At 40.6% G+C, this 19,317-nt stretch overlaps 2 protein-coding genes across 8 annotated transcripts in view; both read right to left on the bottom strand.

The window, feature by feature from the left end:
* Window positions 1-3,242, bottom strand: part of acap2b (ArfGAP with coiled-coil, ankyrin repeat and PH domains 2b) — a 146,923-nt gene extending 143,681 nt beyond the window's left edge. For 3 of the 6 annotated variants that reach the window (XM_042321914.1, XM_042321916.1, XM_042321918.1), the window contains exon 1: window positions 2,852-3,241. In XM_042321914.1, coding sequence (XP_042177848.1) covers window positions 2,852-2,904 — 53 coding nt within the window. In that variant the 5' untranslated portion in view covers window positions 2,905-3,241. Of the gene's footprint in view, window positions 1-2,851 lie in introns of all 6 variants that reach the window. The other 3 variants (XM_042321920.1, XM_042321917.1, XM_042321915.1) reach the window with 2 other exon arrangements.
* A 510-nt stretch (window positions 3,243-3,752) lies between these two features.
* LOC112235964 (protein phosphatase inhibitor 2) lies at window positions 3,753-18,534 on the bottom strand. 2 transcript variants are annotated; one of them, XM_024404525.2, is made up of 6 exons: window positions 18,027-18,534; window positions 11,771-11,878; window positions 9,589-9,660; window positions 8,903-8,994; window positions 6,182-6,340; window positions 3,753-5,195 (listed from the first exon to the last, which is right to left on the bottom strand). In XM_024404525.2, the coding sequence occupies exons 1-6, from the start codon at window positions 18,161-18,163 to the stop codon at window positions 5,182-5,184; spliced, it is 582 nt and encodes a 193-aa protein (XP_024260293.1). In that variant the 5' UTR covers window positions 18,164-18,534; the 3' UTR covers window positions 3,753-5,181. The 2 variants fall into 2 exon arrangements, with proteins under 2 accessions (XP_024260293.1, XP_024260292.1); XM_024404524.2 differs by lacking the exon at window positions 3,753-5,195 and adding an exon at window positions 5,756-6,001 and having other exon boundaries at window positions 18,027-18,528.
* Between the last annotated feature and the right edge of the window lie 783 nt (window positions 18,535-19,317).

Here is a 19,317-nt window from a genome sequence, read left to right as displayed (position 1 = left end):
GTGATCATGGGCCTCTTGGCTGCATCTCTGATCAGTCTTCTCCTTGTATGAGCTGAAAGTTTAGAGGGACGGCCAGGTCTTGGTAGATTTGCAGTAGTCTGATACTCCTTCCATTTCAATATTATCGCTTGCACAGTGCTCCTTGGGATGTTTAAAGCTTGGGAAATCTTTTTGTATCCAAATCCGGCTTTAAACTTCTTCACAACAGTATCTCGGACCTGCCTGGTGTGTTCCTTGTTCTTCATGATGCTCTCTGCGCTTTTAACGGACCTCTGAGACTATCACAGTGCAGGTGCATTTATACGGAGACTTGATTACACACAGGTGGATTGTATTTATCATCATTAGTCATTTAGGTCAACATTGGATCATTCAGAGATCCTCACTGAACTTCTGGAGAGAGTTTGCTGCACTGAAAGTAAAGGGGCTGAATAATTTTGCACGCCCAATTTTTCAGTTTTTGATTTGTTAAAAAAGTTTGAAATATCCAATAAATGTCGTTCCACTTCATGATTGTGTCCCACTTGTTGATTCTTCACCAAAAAATACAGAATACTTTCGCAAGGCACTGTATATTAAGTGGCTAGTTAGCGTTAGCAACGTTTGGTAGTCAATAAGTCTGAGGGCTAGCTAACCACCTGAGCTAGCAAACAATAACAAAAGTATAATTTAGGATTTGTAAAATACTCTCAACAGGCTCTACATTTCAGCAATCACAGAAGCAAGTTAAATTATTTAGCCATTTTAACATTTATTTTCAGACAAGGAATTCAGTTTTTGTCATAGCACTCACTGGCTTTCATGTGATTTTAAACATGAGCTTATCCGAGTTGTCAGACTCGACGACAATTGCTATCCATTGGAGCGCTGCAATTGATTTCCCAAAAATCTGTGGCGGGGCTTAGTGAAAGGTCAATTGGTTTTCCACTATGTTGCACAGCCACAAAAGCAAAATTGTCTATATTGTAAAAATGTATGTACAATTGTTTAGCTTTTTGAGGAAAGATTTTAGGGCTGACTAAATACTTTTTTAGCCCCACTGTATGATTGAGAGAACTAGTTAGTTCCAAAGATGGTTAGAGCTAAAGCCTCGACTGCATGCTGATTGGCCTCAGAATTCACTGTCAACATTCAGAAGTTACACTAAAAACAATTTTACCAGGTTCCTGTGAAGGAATTGACAGTTCACCACAACATACCCAAGAGTTTCCTTTTTAGCAAGGGGTAGTCTGTGTTCAATTTCATTGTGTATTAGAAACACCGTTTGAGATCTTTGTGAGGGGATTTCGCTAGTGGTTGAATAGGGCTTCCCTATTCAAAAAAAAATTTGTCCAAGGTTGCAACAGTAACCAAGGGGGGCGGGGCTTAGCGGAAGGTCAATTGTGAGGCCGATAAGCGTGAAACTCCTGAAAAAGTATACTGGAATTCTAAACATTAAAACCTCTTAAGGATCTAACCCCTTTTTTCAATTTTCACCTAACATCATACACCCAAATCTAACTGCCGGTAGATCAGGACCTGAAGCCAAGGATGTGCCTATTCTTGACACCATTTGAAAAGAAACACTTCGAAGTTTGTGGAAACATGAAATTAATGCAGGAGAATTTGGCACATTAGAACTGGTAATAGACAATCCAAAGAAAAAAAAAGAAAAATTGTACCATCTTTGAAACGCAAGAGAAAGGCCATAATGTATTATTCCAGCCTAGGCACAATTTAGATTTTGGCCACTACATGGCAGCAGTGTATGTGCAAAGTTTTAGACTGATCCAATGAACCATTGCATTTCTGTTCAAAATGCAATATCAAGACTGCCTAAATGTGCCTAATTGGTTTATTAAATAACTTTAAATTCATAACTGTGCACTCTCAAACAATAGCATGGTATTCTTTCACTGTAACAGCTACTGTAAATTGGACAGTGCAGTTAGATTACCAAGAATTTAAGCTTTCTGCCAATATCAGATGTGTCGACGTCCTGGGAAATGTTCTTGTTACTTAGAACCTCACACTAATCCCCATTAGCTCAACCGTCCCGGCGGGGGACCCACGTAACCTGTAGAGGTTTTAACATTAATTTGAATGCTGAATGGGATTGAAAAATAAAAGAATTGTCACTAACAAAGTCTGAAGTGTTAATTATTATTCAGTTAACCAGGCAGGTACTGTCAAGATTCAAAATAGATGTGTGTTGTCAAATTGAAAAATAAACTAGTAATTTATTGTATTTGCACCAAGATAGTTTCAGACAGATCTTGGGACCGCATTTTTTTATAATTATTCATTTTTTTTAAATACCGTACATTGAACAGAATTAACCAGAACATAGAACAGAACAGAAGTCTCTTAGACTTGCTTTCACTGACAATAAATGTGTTTAAATTTGGTGGGTTTGCTCAAAGTTACTTATTGCAGCTTTAATATTGGTGAATGCATACATTTGAAAATGGTTGTCCAAAGCTAATCCTAAAATGCCTGTGAAGCCTTAAAAAGCTACGCATTTTGGTTTAAATGTGTATAAACTTCGGTTTTGTATACTGTGTAAGAATACAAAAAAATATGACCAGGTGTTCGCGACATGCGAGACTAGATGGAATCCATGTGTAAGATTTTTTTTTTTTTTACCTTTAACTAGGCGAGTCAGTTAAATTATTATTTTCAATGACGGCCTAGGAACAGTGAGTTAACTGCCTTGTTCAGGGGCAGAACGACAGATTTTTACCTTGAGGTGAGGTGGTAGCGTCAAACGATTACGGGGGTCGTTTTGGACTGGGAACACATGCTGCTAGCAGGTACCGTCATAAAACCATGACTTGTCGTGTGGGAACAAAGATGAGGTCACTTCGCCTACCTGAATCTTGGAGAGTCTTTGAGACATTCCTCGAATTCAACCGTTATCTTCATTTTCTTTAACAAGTAAAAACAGGGGTTAAAAGCAGTTGCTGTATACCCTGGACTTGGCTACCCGCTACCAGCTAACGCTAGCTGGGCTATCAATCTACAAGACCTCGGCTATCTAGCCTGTATGGCTGGCTAGCTAATAATTGGCTCGCGACAAATGTAACCATAAACAAGTAAAATAAATACTTAAATATAAAACGTTAGACCAAAAATGTAATATTTTAGTCAAATTCAAAATGAAAAAAATGAAAAACACTTCACTAGCTAGGTGATAGAAACGCCTCCCACTGGCTCTTTTCACACAAAACAATACAAACTGAATCGACATATTATATAATCGTGTCAAGACAAGTGCTACTGCTTCCCGGTCCATGAAAAACGCACGTGAGTGATACTTGAAACAACCAATGAGAACGCTTTCTTCAGGATTAGAGGCTGGACTTTGTTTTTTTTCCCGCACGTTCTCTACTCCTACTCCTTTGACAACTTGATTTAGCCAATATAGAAAAATGTAACAATTAGTGATGAGGATTAGTGGTACACACACAGTGCATATTTAGCTTTCAATTAAATATATGTATTCTACCCTTAATTGCTGTATCTGCAAATATATTATGCAAATGACAAACTAGAGAATATGAAGCCAGAGAACTAGAAACCTTTACACTCAGCAGTTCCCCTTATATTATTACAGTCAACATGAAAGTTAGATTTATTGTAGACTACTGCCATCTAGTGGCCACACAGAAGTACTGGGCATTTCTGCAAAAGGTACCTGGTTCAAAAACAGAGTAAATAATAAACAAAGGGCCAAAGTTCCACATTAAACAAGACAAAAAAAAGCAAATGGGTCCATAAAACAACATTTTAATGTGAGACAAAAATAAAACACTTAAGAACATGCCCATTTAAGAGCTAAACAAAAAAAACAAGTCCCCATTATTTGGGGACAGATAAATGATCATGTGAGACAGAATCTTAGTCCACTGTCCCTAGTAAAGAAAGGGAAAGCGGCTGGGATACCTAGTCAGTTCAACTGAATGCATTCAACTGAAATGTGTCAAGAAAACATGGTAAAAATTAAGCTAAACAACAAATAGGCAGGGGAATCCAAGCCGTTGAACTGCACAGGTAAAATTGAGTGTAGCCTATTCACTTAGACATGTACATAAATACATTATATAGGCACATATGCCTTGTAATATCGACCAATAGTTAGTATCATACAAGTTGTTTTTTACAAAAAGCTAGTCATAAGTTAAGATAATTACTCAAATTAACTTGTTGGTTTTTGTCAATAAATCTTCCCTTAACATAGACATGATAAAAAATATCTAAAAAACAAAGTGGGAACAGTCATGCAGTGTATCAGTCAGTATTTCCTGTGGGTGTTGTATTTTCCAAAAGGATCCAGTAGTTAGCTTTTGAGATTGTAAGGACAGAATCCAATGGATAGCCTCTTATGGCCATTTAGACAGGTGAAACGAAAGGGCTCAAGTCTAGTTCTGAGAAGAAAATGAGTCTGTACCAAATCCTACAGTGGGCGTAAATATGTGTAGGACTGAGTCGAATGCTGGTCACCTTAGATATCGAGATGCCCCGTGGGCTGGTTAAAAATGCAGTCTGACGTTCCTATATCCATTCCAGATAACACCAAATCCAAGATTGGAACGGAGGAGGAAATTGTGAAGAAAAAGAAAACAGCAGCTAGCTCATCAAGGTTTCAGATTTCTCCAATGAAGGTTCTGGTGATAGTTAAAACAAATTAAAAAATTAAACAAAAACAGGTATGGGGACAGAAGGAACAAGACAAAAATCAAGAGACCAAAACCCTCCTACCTCCCTACCACCAGCAGAAAAAGATTCTACTACTTTCATTCAATGAGAAATCCAATGGGTGCTGCTGTTCTTTCTGACAGCATTCGACCAGATGCTCAGGAGTAGCCGGGACAAAGAGATGGACAGAGAGCGAGCAAGGCAGGAGTCCTCACTGATAATAACAGTCTTTAGGTCTCAGTTCCTTGAGGTCTGGTTCCTTTGAGGCAATGACAACTTTTTGTGAGGGACTCTTGGCAATGAAGAGAAGCAACCAGCAGGGTCAAAATGCTTTGCATTTCAGTGTTACTGGGAAATATACACACGCATGAACAGGGGTTGTTTGAGGGAAGATTGTGAAGCGGTGTCCGTCTGCTCTATGGCCCGGCACTGTGTGGGCAAGTTTCTCTTAAATGTGTCAGAAGCCGAGACAGGCTGGGGACAGGAGAGGTGGCGCGTCCTCCTCTAGGAATCCAGAGCTGTAAATCCAAAGAGAGCTATGTGAGTGAAATCACCTTAAGTGTTAATTAATACAACATCAAATCTATCAGAGGAACAGGTGAAACGCTAATATTTTAGTAGTCTTATAGGAGTGGGAACAGCTCTCATTTCAGACTGTTCTATCAACAACTTTGCTGAGTCCAGTATTAAGACTTTCAACATTATCCACAGTTTACCACACCAATCCCTAGCTGAGGACTGTTTGACCTCTGACATTTTGATGGCCTACTAAATCAGGGCCCAGTAACCTTCTGTGTGGAGCTTACACTTATCTAACCCTCCAAGTATCAACTTGACTTTATGCTTAAATGTCTTCTTAAGCCATTTACGTTGTTTTTATTCTTATCTTATATTTCTTATTGTTGCATTGTCAAGAAGGAACCTGCAAGTAAGCATTTAGTTGGAGTGTATCCTGTACATACAACTAGTAAAAACTTGAAAGCTGAACATTAAATAAGGGAAATACCTAGTTAGTTGTGCAGCTGAATGCATTCAACTGAAATGTGTCTTCCGCATTTAACCCAACCCCTCTGAATCAGGGAGGTGCAGAGGGCTGCCTTAATTGACATCCACGTCTTCGGCGCCCAGGGAACAGTTGGTTAACTGCCTTGCTCAGGGGTAGAACGACAGATTTTTAACTTGTCAGCTCTGGGATTTGATCCAGCCATTGTGCACATGCTTGGCGATATGATGGGGCGAATGGCCAATTGAGGCTCGCTATAGCTTCCAGCCCGTGCCGAATTGGCTGTTGATACCCATCAATACCTTGCATGCGGTCGGCTTGCTGCTCAAAAAAAAAAACACACAAAAAAAAACACAAAAAAAACTCAGTGTCGATGACCAACCGTTGGTGAATCAAGCATTTTATCGGCATCAATGGATTTAACTGGTGAGAGCTCCTGATTTGTCACCATGGGAAATGCCCTGCCATTATAAGATTTCTGAGTACCCCCATTTCTCTTACCGTCTTGCGGCGAGTCTACGTTGATGTCCTCCGTTTCGTCTCTCATCTCTTCGTCCTCGCCTTCCGCCAATTCGTTAGCTATGAGTTGCCTGGCCATCCTGATGTTGAGGCCCTCGTTGTAATGCATCTTCCTCATCATTTGAAACTGCTTCTTTTTCGCTGAGGGGGAGATAGTAAGTATGAGGGGGAGAGAGAGAGAAAGCTAGAGAAAGACAGAGAGAAGACAGAGGGTATGTGGTGCAGAGGGAGGCTAGGAGAGCCACAACTCAGATGTGTAAACATCACGATTCCTCCGTGTGGAGGAAATAGAGCGATAGAGCTACATTAGGGGAGGCTCAGATGGAGCGTTCAAAAGCTAAAAGGGGGGTTTCAGATTAAAGAGAAGGGAGAGAGTTAACACGCTCATCCTCAAATGGTGCTTCAAGGACGAATACATCAAACTATTTTTATGAGGATCCTGGCTGAACAGTTCCAGTAGAATCTAATCTACTTTCAAGGACATGGTTCAGAAATTAAAAACTTAAAAAATATATATTAATAATAATTGCTTTCCAATTCAAGGGAATATAGCATCAAACTACTACACAGAGATTTTCAAAGCGGACTTGAAGACGCACACAGTGCTGTAAGAGGCGGGCAAGGCCTATTTTTTAGTAAACAATTACTACTAGACATCAAGGTCACTGCAATCAATTCCCCAGTTTGTTCCAAGCACACATTTTATCCAACTAATTTTAAAGTAAAGTTATGTCTGATCAAAACTAAAAGCAACACCATTCAGGTAGAATTCTAAACCAACTCCATTCCAGTGCTTGCAGCATAAATAAAATATGGGTCTGTGCTTATTTACTGAGAGTTGGTCAACTGGAAAAAGGATTGAAGCAAAGGGTCTGTCCTGCGTGCTAGCCTGTAAGGGCACCACTATACTGGAAGATTCACACTGGAGGGAATAACTACTTCAAATTCAGGTCACTCATGCTTTTACAAATCTTTTAAAAAATGATCTAATATTAAATACATTTTATATAAGTTGATGGCCCATCTAACGCTAATGAATAGTATGGGGGAGTGCTTTTTACCATGTCTCATACCCTATACACACACAAAAGTATGTGGACACCCCTTCAAATTAGAGGATTTATCCATTTCAGCCACACTCGTTGCTGACAGATGTATAAAATCAAGCACACAGCCATGCAATCTCCATAGCAAAAACATTGGCAGTAGAATGGTTTTATAGGATGCCACCTTCCCAACAAGTCAGTTTGTCTAATTTCTGCCCTGCTAGGCTGACCCAGTCAACTGAAGTGGAAACATTTGGAGCAACAACAGCTCAGCTGCGAAGTGGTAGGCCACACAAGCTCACAAAACAACTGCCGAGTGCTGAAGCGCATAAAAATTCTGTCTGTCCTCAGTTGCAACACCCACTACTGAGTTCAAAACTGCCTCTGGAAGCAACGTCAGAACTGTTCTTCAGGAGCTTCATGAAATGAGTTTCCATGGCTGAGCAGCCACACACAAACCTAAGATCACCATGCACAATGCTAAGCATCGGCTGGAGAGGTAAAGCTCGCCGCCGTTGGACTCTGGAGCAGTGGAAACGCGTGCTCTGTAGTTATGAAACAAGCTTCACCATCTGGCAGTCAGAGGGACGAATGTGGGTTTGGCGGATTCCAGAAGAACGCTACCTGCCCAAATGCATAAAGTTTGGTGAAGGAAGGAATAATGTTCTGGAGCTGTTTTTCAAGGTTCAGGCTAGGCCCCTTAGTTCCAGTGAAGGGAAATGTTAACGCTACAGCATACAATGACATTCTAGACAATTCTGTGTTTCCAACTTTGTGGCAACAGTTTGAGGAAGGTCCTTTCCTGTTTCAGCATGACAATGCCCCCATGCACAAAGCGAGGTCCATACAAAAATGGTTTGTCGAGATCGATGTGGAAGAACTTGACTAGTCTGCACAGATCCCTGACCTCAACCTCATCGAACACCTTTGGGATGAATTGGAACAGACTGCGAGCCAGACCTAATCGCCCAACATCAGTGCCCAACCTCACTAATGCTCATGGCTGAATGGAAGCAAGTCCCTGCAGCAATGTTCCAACATCTAGTGTAAAGCCTTCCCAGAAGAGTGGAGGCTGTTATAGCAGCAAAGAGGGGAGCAACTCCATATTAATGCCCATGATTTTGTAATGAGATGTATGTGGACAACTGCTCATCGAACTTTTGGTAATGTAGTGTATACAAGGTTGCTATTACAGGTGCAAAAAAGCACCATATTTGCAATGTTCTATGGTATTGAACGTCCTATTAAAGTTATGACGTGTCTGTCTGGACACCTAGTGAAGCACTATAACCTACATGGTGATGACATCGACATCAACGTACCACACACACATTTCAGTATTTTGGGAGAATTTATATTTTCGGCTCTTGCTTTTCCCTGTACTGCAGAGATAAAAATGTGGGAAAGGGCAGAGGGAGACGTGTGGGTCTGGAGCCAAAATGGACCAGAGTCAACTGGAACAGTCTCCGGGAGTGAGCTCCGTTTGGACCATTGGCCGTGCTCGTGGCCACTGAGCTGTGAGAATCCATTATTAGAGCACACAGGGCTTGACATGACAACACATGGAGATGTCAGGGAAATGTCAGGGCCAGACACCCAATGGGAATAGAGACATGGTGGGGATGAGAGGAAGTCAACAAAGAGGGAGACAGCCCACCTTGATCCTCTGGGGTTAGTTCATCTTCTTCACTACTCTCCTCCTCCTCCTCTCTCATGAAGCGCGGTTCCTTTCCCTCTGCTGCTGCCAATCTGGGGGGGAAGAGAGGAGAGAGAAAGTGAACCGAGCGAAGGAGCAATAGAAAGTGAGTGATTCAGTTTACATCTCTACTGTAAACTCAACTGGTTCGAAGGTCAACAGAGGGCTCCTTAGAGTGAAATTCCATCTAGGCCTATACTCCATGTTAACGGCGGGAGATCAAATGCCCTTTACCTCAAATAGTTCAAATCCAGATAATATACAAAGAGTACATTCTGTTATACAGTATATCCAAGCCATAAACCATAGTGAGAGTCCCCACCTTCAGTCTCATAAGGCCCAGATCACTGCATAACTTCCCTCCTCCTATAGCAGGGGTGGGAAACATAGGCATTCAATCTGACCCAGGGGAGGTTTGAGTAAAAAACTAGATAGAAATTATAATGGACCTATAAGTTTAAAAATAACTGCCCTTTCTCTGGTGGGAAAATTTCTTTTGACAAACAAATTATCCAGAAAATCTCTCGGCCCTCCGCTTAAATTTGAAATTCTGATGTGGCTCTCGATAAGTGTCAGAACCTTCCAAACCTTTGAGGAAGAATATCCTCCTCTCTCCCAGACCTATCCAGTCAGTGATGTTGACTTACTTCGAGGCCAGGTCGTCCACGTTGGGCACGTTGCCCTCTGAGTCGCTGTGCGCCCCTTCGTCCTCCACCATCCTGAAGAAGAGGGAGAGAGAAAAAAAGAGAATGAGTGAGGTAAAGTGAGAGGGGGAGGGAGAGAAGGACAGGACAGTGTCACAGGGGTGACCTATGCAGCAGCCTTGGCAGATTGCAGCGGGGGCTCATAACCCAGACAGGGCTAGGGCCCTATGAAACCTTAATATTTTCACCCAAATTCCATTTCTGAATTCTGCGATTTCCGATTCACACTAATTTTATCAGAAAGTGTGTCTAATAATGTGAATTAATAAAAAGTCAGCCATTTAATAAGATATAACAGTACATTTATAATGAAGCAACACATTGCACTTTTTTATAAAGGCAAGTGTTTCATTATAAATTAAATCTATAGTATGTTGACAGAATTTGCAAAACAGCTTATCGCCTGACTCATAATAGTCCCTTGGGTATTGCTCTGCTCTGAATTTTGGGGTTCGGGTAAAAATATAAAAAAATTGAGGACTTGGCCCTCTCAGACAGCCTCTTCGACATGTTTCTCAAAGTGACAGCCAAGTTGTGAGGAAAGGTATGGGTCCCACGCACGACCGACCCCCTCTCAAAATACCCCAATCGAAAACGGAATTATTTCTTTAGGCCTACTTCTGTGTAATTTTACAATTATGAAATCATTTAGGTTCCTACAATAATTACGACTACATATACACATATCTTTCAGACAAAATATGGACAAATCTGCAATATTCCACGCTTTACAGTTCATTCCATTTTTATTACCAAATTCTGCGATTCCATCCACGTTTTCCACATCACGGAAAAACTGAGAAGTAGCCTCTATTTACTATTTTACACCTGGGGTTGCTATATATTACTTATACCCATTTTATAAAGAGACTCACCAAAATTGAAAAAAATCAAATAAAATTATAAATAAAATAAAATTCAGTCTTACTTTATCAAAGGCCTTTTTTTAAATCCGCTATAAATTTTATTTTTTATTTAACCTTTATTTAACTAGGCAAGTCAGTTAAGAACAAATTCTTATTTTCAATGACGGCCTAGGAACAGTGGGTTAACTGCCTGTTCAAGGGCAGAACGACAGATTTTGTACCTTGTCAGCTCGGGGATTCGAACTTGCAACCTTTCGGTTACTAGTCCAACGCCAGGCCTGGCTTTTTAGATGTTTTGTTCTGTTCTATATTATCTCCAATGTATCGTCCATGTAAAAAAAAAACTTCCGATCAGGATGAACAATAACTGGTAAAAACCTTTTTAATTCTGAGTGCTATGCAGCTTGTATTTTTCGCTAGCCAATACTCCCGGTCGGTATTCAAGAGCATGTTGTGTCTTAACCAATGGTGGGCACAACACTAAAACCTCAGATGCTGTAAAATAGAGTCGAAGCTACAACATATGAGAATCCAGAGACAGCAGCAGGGTCAAACTGTTCGAACTCAGTTCCTACATTTGAATTTTTTTTTTAATTAAAAATTCCAAACAAACTACACATTTTATCTCTGGGATCCTCAGGATGACAAATCAGAGAAATATTACTGAATGAGAGTGCATTATTTACCTTCAGAGTTGAATGTATCAAACCAGTTGCCATGATAAGTGTTTTGTTGTTGTGCACTATCCTCAAACAATAGCAAAGTCTTTTTGTTGTAACAGCTACTGTAAATTGGACAATAATAATAATTTAAGCTTTCTGCCCACATAAGACATGTCTATGTCCCGGGAATTGGCTGTTTACAACGTCATTCTAGTCACATTATCGCAATTTGAGCAACACCTGCCCCGGTTTAGGGACACTGAGCCATAGAGCTAAAAAAAAATGTCAATTTGTTTTATTAGAAAAACAGTTGGAAAAAAGTTATCTTTTCCAGTGATTAGGACAAAGATTTCTCATGGTATGGTGGTATATGCAAAACAGGTGAACACCTTTATCTCTTGAATGGTTTTGGCATTCAGGTCCAAAAAGTAACCTTGAGTACTTCTACAATGGGCAAATATTTATGGAAGGTTTCGTTCAAAGGGGTGCTGTCAAAAAGTGATTGAATTCAAATGGATTTACCCGCTAACATGAATCCAAAACACTTTTCGGTAACTATGTCCTTACCTGTTCATGAGAATGAATGGAGCAACTCACCTGTTGTAGGGTGTGCTAGGCTCATCGATCTTCATCATCCCGTAGTCCTTGTCTGCTGGGTGGTACGTTGCCAGTATGTTCATCTCGTCCCATTTCTGTGACTTCTTCCTGAAAGAATGGGACCAGAGAGGAGAGCTCAGGGTGGCATTTAAAACCAACCAAAGATATTACACTAGAGACCTGTCACATTTAATATAGGACTCCACTGTGCCCCAGTTCTCACTCCCGTTGTGTATTTTGGAAACAAACAAACATGGCAATTAAATAAAAAGGGTCTTATTCTCTGCAATTTAATTAGTAATTGTTCGGAAATTTACGATGGCCTTGTACAGAGGAGGTTCACATCACCTTCAGGATAATGCTGAGGGTGACTGAATGAGTGGGTTTGTGGGGGAAGTGCTTTTCCTTCAGGTGCGAATGAGGTCAGGAGACTAGTCTATTCTGACACTGAACTCAAGGTACATTTTTGGGGAAAGGACAAGAAGAAGTTGTGGCCCTAGGAGAAGGTAGAAGTTGGCACTACCCGAACATACAGGGTCAGACATTTAATGGTTAAGGTTAGGACTAAGCAACTAAGGGTAGTGTATTCTGACCCTAGATCTGTGGTTAAAGGTAACTTCTTCCTCGTGTGCACCTAGCTGTCCTGCTAAGGAATGTACTTTCCGAGGTACAAATTGTAGGGCTCTCTGGGATTCTGGTTGGGGTCCTCTTTATCATCACAGTCTGGACTCAGAGACTGTGCCAAATACAGCCGTTAAACTGTCTCTGCTGGCGCTCCCCTCTTCTGTCATAAAGTAGCCTCACGGGCATGTTTATGGAGGGAGAGGCCTTCCATCATGAGAGAGAAAGGCAGGGGGGAGAGGGCAATAATTCTACTACCTGCTGCAGTAATCCTGTAGAGCTTCCCCTAGCTGCTAACTCACACAGACACCTCTCCCACATGCGCACACAGGTTCTCAATAAGTCAGGCGCACAGCAGGCAGTTTGACTGTGTCGATGGCACTGGGGACATGCCCTGTCCTGCTGTGTCTCAGACTAACATGTCAAATCATTGGATATGGCACATATACATACTGCTCAGTTAGGCTATTGTACCTCAGCAAGCCTGACTCTAAAAGGGGATACCTAGTCAGTTGTACAACAACGCATTCAACTGAAATGTGTCTTCCACATTTAACCCAACCCCTCTGAATCAGAGGTGCTGGGGCCTGCTATAATCAACATTCATGTCTTCAGCGCCCGGGGAACAGTGGGTTGCTCAGGGGCAGGGCGACAGATTTTTACTTTGTCAGCTCGGTGATTCAATCCAGCAACCTTTCGGTTACTAGTCCAACACTCTAACCACTAGGCTAAGCAATGTTTCATATGTAGGCCTATATCCCATGGGATGCATGACAGGAAAAACACTTTCACTACACAATAGATTGTCAGACTTATCAGATCTATATCTGGGCGATTACAGCAGTATGGGTGTTACATTTGCACTCAAAATCACAACTTTGACATACAAAATAGAAACAAAACGTTTGATGTGTATTGTACCACTTGGGGGGGGGGAGGTGTATACCCCAAAAAGGGGACTTCTACATATGGGCATGTTGGAGAAATAAAGCTTAAATGGACAGATGTTTCATGACATGGGCAAGCTTTTTGGGGGAAACTGAACATGTGACTCGTTTCAGGAAAACAGGCATATGTCGTGCGTCATTGCTTCACAGGAGCACCATTTGAAAGTAAACTTTTTTTAAATTTAAATGCATTTTTGGGCAGAAATGCCTTCTGGAAAATGTGAACATGTGCCTTGAGAACAAACTTGTATGCCGTCTGTAAATATGAATAAAATTGTTAAATGACGAGCCTAGTTGGTTTAGCCATGGAAAAAGTCAGCAACCTTCTCGCTAACCATGATTGGCTGAGATAATGAGTGGGCTGGATATGCCGAGAGAGGAGTTCGGATTCATCTGCCATGTAGCACACGTCGGTCTATAATAGGAGCTGGTCAGTATGTTTAGGTAATCCTCTCTAAGGCTGCTTTTTTGAAAGATTTCACCATAGTAGAACTGCATAAGTGTTGCGCTCCACTTTCAGGAGGACCGAGTTTTGAAATCAGTGGAATTAGAGTATAAGAGTATGATAATTCTGCCGTTTGATTGCAAATATGCAGACAGAGTCGAAAAGAGAACACTGGTGTTGTATAAAACACTTTTATCCAGATTATATCTTCAAACTAAGGGCAATCATGAAATCTGTGACAGAGGGAGAAGCATCCATCCAAGTAAAACAGGTAAGAGAGTCTAGCTAGCTACATTTTCAGATATTACATGTTTCTAAACGTCAGTTAGTATACCGTTAGCTAGCTAACGTTAGCTGGGTGACTAGCTAACATTAGGTGTATGATCTGTGTAGTAATATTATTCGTATCTCAGCGCTATTTGCATTGCTAGTTATAGCCTAATGTTAGCTAGCTAACATTGAACCTGGTTGGTTAGCTGCCTGCAGATTCAGGCAAGGTATTAACAATATGAGTTGTGATTAATTATTTTGCTAGACGTATATAGACGTAGCTGGTAAATTCGCTCTGGCTAGCTACTCCGATTTCAGAGCCCTCTCGTCTGAGCGTGCCCGAGCGCAGAATAACTAACGAATTTACAAATGCTCAACACCCATTGAATATGGCCAGTGTCAGTAAACGTTGCCCAAAAAAAAGGGTCATTATTAAAAATTGTTGCCAGCAGCACAGTTGCAGTCACCAACACTCTGGTTAATATAAAAACAGCCTAACCAGCTCTGCTAGGGCAAGTAAAATGGTCAGTGTGAGCGGTTCTCTCATTTGTGTCTGGATGTAGCTATCAAGTTAGCCAATGTTAGCTTGGGTGCTTGACTGTTGTTAGGTCAGAGCGCTCGGATCAACCCTATGTTTCAGCCAGAGCATCCAGTGTGCACTTCGAGAGCGAAACGCTCTGAATTTACTAACAGACAATCTGACAACGCTCTGATTTTACAAAACGCCCAGAGCACACTCTGGCATTCCAGATTAAAAATGTACGAACACAACCGTAGTATAAACCAGCCTTTAGTCTTGGAATCTGTGGTTGTTTAGTACATAGCCTCACATGTAAAGCCTTAAAGAGATTGGTGGGGCTAAAGCTTAGGAGGGTGTGAACGAAGCTGAATGGGTGTTGACAAAGAGCTCTCCAGTAGGTACCAAAACATTCTAGGGCCATTTTCTCAAACATTTACATGTAACAAATATGAAATACAAAACAATTGTGAAATTGAATTAAACAATGTTGATGCTAATATGATATACAATATTAAATGATGTTTCTATATGAAAACCTAATATATTTAATATGCCATAAAAAAAAAGTTTCACAAATTCATTTTAATTAACTTAATCATTATGACACACCTCACTATTGTCATTGGTTGCACTAATTGCACTGTTTGTCTTCATAACCTGGTTCAAGTAATCATGACATTACCCTGGGAAAGGCACAGTGATGCCGAAACATTGGTATATACCCATTCAATTGATGGGAGTTTATACATGATGTGCAACTTTATTTTGACATTTTATTTATCTATCACAAGCAGGGTTCCAGACCGCGACCATTTCGTCACATTTTGCAACCCTTTAACTTGGCTGTGCGATTTACATGTTTTACCAGTTGCACATGTGCAAGCTGCACATTCTACCTGGTCAATTCCAGCAATGTGACAACTAATAAAAAAATACAGGCACAGCTCAAAAACCACATGGAATCTGGCAAAAATTACTTTATCACTCTTTGAGGACAACTCATAGAAGACAGCCAGCTACATTTAAGTGTTGCATTTTCATTAAAGCTGGTCGCCAATGCAGTAAGTGTAATTCACTAGAGGTCGACCGATTATGATTTTAACGCCGATACCGATTACTGGAGGACCCCAAAAAAAAAAAAAAGATACCGATTAATCATATATATATTATATATATATTATATATATATATAAATAACAAAGACAACAATACTGAATGAACACTTATTTTAACTTAATATAATAAATGTACTTTTAAATAAATAATGAAACCTGTTCAATTTGGTTTAAATAATGCAAAAACAAAGTGTTGGAGAACAAAGTAAAAGTGCAATATTTGCCAGGTAAAAAAGCTAACGTTTAAGTTCCTTGCTCAGAACATATGAAAGCTGGTGGTTCCTTTTAACACGAGTCTTCAATATTCCCAGGTAAGACATTTTAGGTTGTAGTTATTATAGGACTCTCTCTCTCTATGCCATGTGTATTTCATATACCTTTGACTATTGGATGTTCTTATAGGCACTATAGTATTCAGCCTAATCTTAGGAGTTGATAGGCTTGAAGTCAAACAGTGCAATGCTTGAAGCACAGCGAAGAGCTGCTGGCAAATGCAGGAAAGTGCTGTTTGAATGAATGCTTACGAGCCTACAGCTGCCATCCACCGCTCAGTAAGAACGCTCTATCAAATATAATCTCCTTTAGTCATTGTCAATTTAGCACAAGGTTCATTGGGCTGTAACAACGAAAAAACAGCATTCAGCATGAATTTTCGTAGTGTGACCTGATAACTATTATGAACATTTTACCGAAACCGATTGTGAACACAAATATGTAACTGATACTAGTGGGGGGATAACACATTGAAAAATATTTTTTTTTGTCTTCAGGAGACTATTTAAATCGGGTCTTTCACAATAGCTGATAGGCCTAGTCATTAGAACAATTCCCATCTCCTACAATGGGCAAAAAAAAATTTGACTAATGCATCTTACCTCAAATTTTCTGTTATGTCATTTTAGCATTGTGCACAAGCTGCTACGCATAAATGCCTTGTCTAAGATGATAGCCACGTTTTGCAAATCAGCCTCAACCACCTATAGATTGATATTAATTTGATTATTCTTGAATGTGGGGTAATTTGCCACATTAACATATTCAAACCACCAGTAGTTGAGAAAAACAGACCAGGGGTTGGTGGCCAAAACGCTTGAAGAACCACCTCTAGGCAGAATTTTCTACAGTCTTAATTTATAGGGATAGTTCACCCAAATAAAGTACATATTTACAACCATTAATATTACCATATTCTAACCAAAAAAACGATGTAATTCAATGTCCCCCATTGAACATACTCTAAATGTCATGCCCAAATAGTAAACACAAAACAAGTCGAGTTGAGTGTGTATAGACAGACGGGTTGGTTGTTTAACAACAATACCAACCCATGCTCAACTATGGGGCAAAACCGACAGGGTTGGCTTAGATTGTAAATTAAATATAGTATACATGTCAACAATGTTTATTGAAAACAAATACATTTGCACAATGAGCACTTGTCTCAAATACATAGTTACAGTTAGAGATTTAAAAAAAAAAAAAGTTTTTAAAAAATCAAGAACAAGTTTTTTTTTTTTTAACTAGCTGAGTCAAACCACCTACGATTCCCCACATGGCAGCTTCTTGTCATTGTTGCTAGCTATCTGGCCATCAAGAAACACAACACATGGGCTTCTGCACCATTGAAGCGTGCGCATCGTTTGTGACATTGTCAGCTAACCCATCTATTCAACTTTAAAAGAATCCTGCTGACCTGTGATTTTAAAAATATGGAATATGCCACCCTGGACATAAGCCATGTGAAAATTAGCTTTAAAAACAGTTTAATAACCGGTCGCTCTAGAAAGAGCTCCTGCAGCAGCCCATTCATTCGACTCCCCCATTCTAAATTAGGGACGTAGTTTTTTTTGCTGGTAAAATGGCTGTACCAAATGCCAACTGCAGGTCAACCAGCCCATTCACCAACCTTTAACAAGTTGCCTGATGACACAGACACATTTACACTTGTTTACAGGTCAGAAGCCGGATAAGATTTTAGATACTTTAGCATTTTCTCAGCTGATAAGCAGACATTGTGCTTGTTGCTAACTATCTAACGTATTGGGCAAAATAACTAGTAAATTGGTTAGCAAATATTAACTGGCACGGTAACGTTATAACAGCCATAGAAAGAACGAGACGAGGAAATCAGAAAAGCAAGCATGACAACTTACTAGCTAACTAGCTAATTATGTGCAACCCCTGGAACATTGCTGACGACGTTAACAAGTCTATACCGTTTTTAGTCAGGGCAGCACCCAAGCCTAACAAACTGGAATAGCTAACTTAGCTAGCCTTAGATACCTAGCCTGACTGTCCGTGTCAAGACTGTAAGCTAGCTAACTGACTATATACTCACTGTGGGTCATCCTCCAGAAGTCCACGCGCCGCTTGTTCTGAAGTCTCTACTGGTACTTCTTCGGACGGGCCCACTTTGATGCCTGTCCCGCTGTTCTTGTTCTTCAGAATACCTTTTACCAGCCGGGAAGCTGCCATTCCACATGCACTAGGTCACTGGCGTGGTTGTCAATGTTCAAAACTGGCTGGTACGCGCAGCACCTCTATTTAGTAAACTTTGCCTTTATGATTCAAAAAGCAGAACCCGACAAAAGCTGCAACTCCGCCTGCACTTCAAACTCCTGGTTAACTTGTAAACACAAGCTATAGCTGTGATAGCTGAAACTACTGGCATGTCCCAGACGCCGCCGGTGCGCTTTTTTGTCTGTGTGTGGCCACTGGCGGTAAAAAAAATATATATATATACAATTGGTGGCTGACTAAATACTTTTTTTGCCCCACTGTATGTATATAATATTTTAGCAAACAAGTTTCATTATTTTTTCTGACATGCTGAAAATGCAGACACTTTGCAGCCATCAGAGTTTGACATGTGACTACAGTTTGCATTGATTTGTGGGTCATATCAACTCCGCAAGTGACCATAGTCGTTCACTCGCTCTCTCAAGCTAAATCAAGGGTTGTATTGGTGTTTACATACTGGAGAGGGAATGCAAAACAACGACGCTGGACAGAGTGGAATCAGGTGTATCAAAAGGCAATTTATTGAGTCAAAGATATTTTGTTATCGTGCACGGACCTAAGGAATGTGACTCTGTTGAGGAGTCAGAATAATTAGGCTCCTCAGCCAGAGTTTACAGCAGAATGTATACACAGAATAATGTAGGTGGAGTCTCTCGTGTTGATCTTCTGACTGGTCCTGAAGAGTTGGAGGCGGGCCTTGCTCTAGCCAGAGCGGGCCCCATTGATGCACAGCAAAGTCCTTTGCTCTTGGCACCCGACCAGTAGGGGGGGGTAGAGTGTGAGTGTACGGTGCTTTATGAGATGTTTGTGTGTCTAGGAACGAAAGATAGGGGAAACTAGCAGTGTCTGCTTTAGGCGCAGGTGTTTCCTGTTTATGCAGGAGTGCATGAAAGGGTCAATGTCAGTGAGATAGCTTGGCACTTCTAAGCTCGTTATTGTTGCAGGCTGCTCTTTGTAGTTTTACAGGGAGTGTATTTGCGTGATGGCAGCTGTGTGTCCTTCGGATAATCATGTTATTGCACACAGGCTCTAGACTTGACTGAGGACACTGGGCCCAGAGTTGTCTGAGGGCATCCGGTTTAACCAGAGTGTTGGTCTACTAGTAACGC

Source organism: Oncorhynchus tshawytscha, linkage group LG05, assembly GCF_018296145.1.
Source record: "Oncorhynchus tshawytscha isolate Ot180627B linkage group LG05, Otsh_v2.0, whole genome shotgun sequence".
NCBI classification, from domain to species: domain Eukaryota; kingdom Metazoa; phylum Chordata; class Actinopteri; order Salmoniformes; family Salmonidae; genus Oncorhynchus; species Oncorhynchus tshawytscha.
The sequence above is the reverse complement of the archived record's forward strand: the minus strand, read 5'-3'. Positions and strand labels throughout refer to the sequence as shown.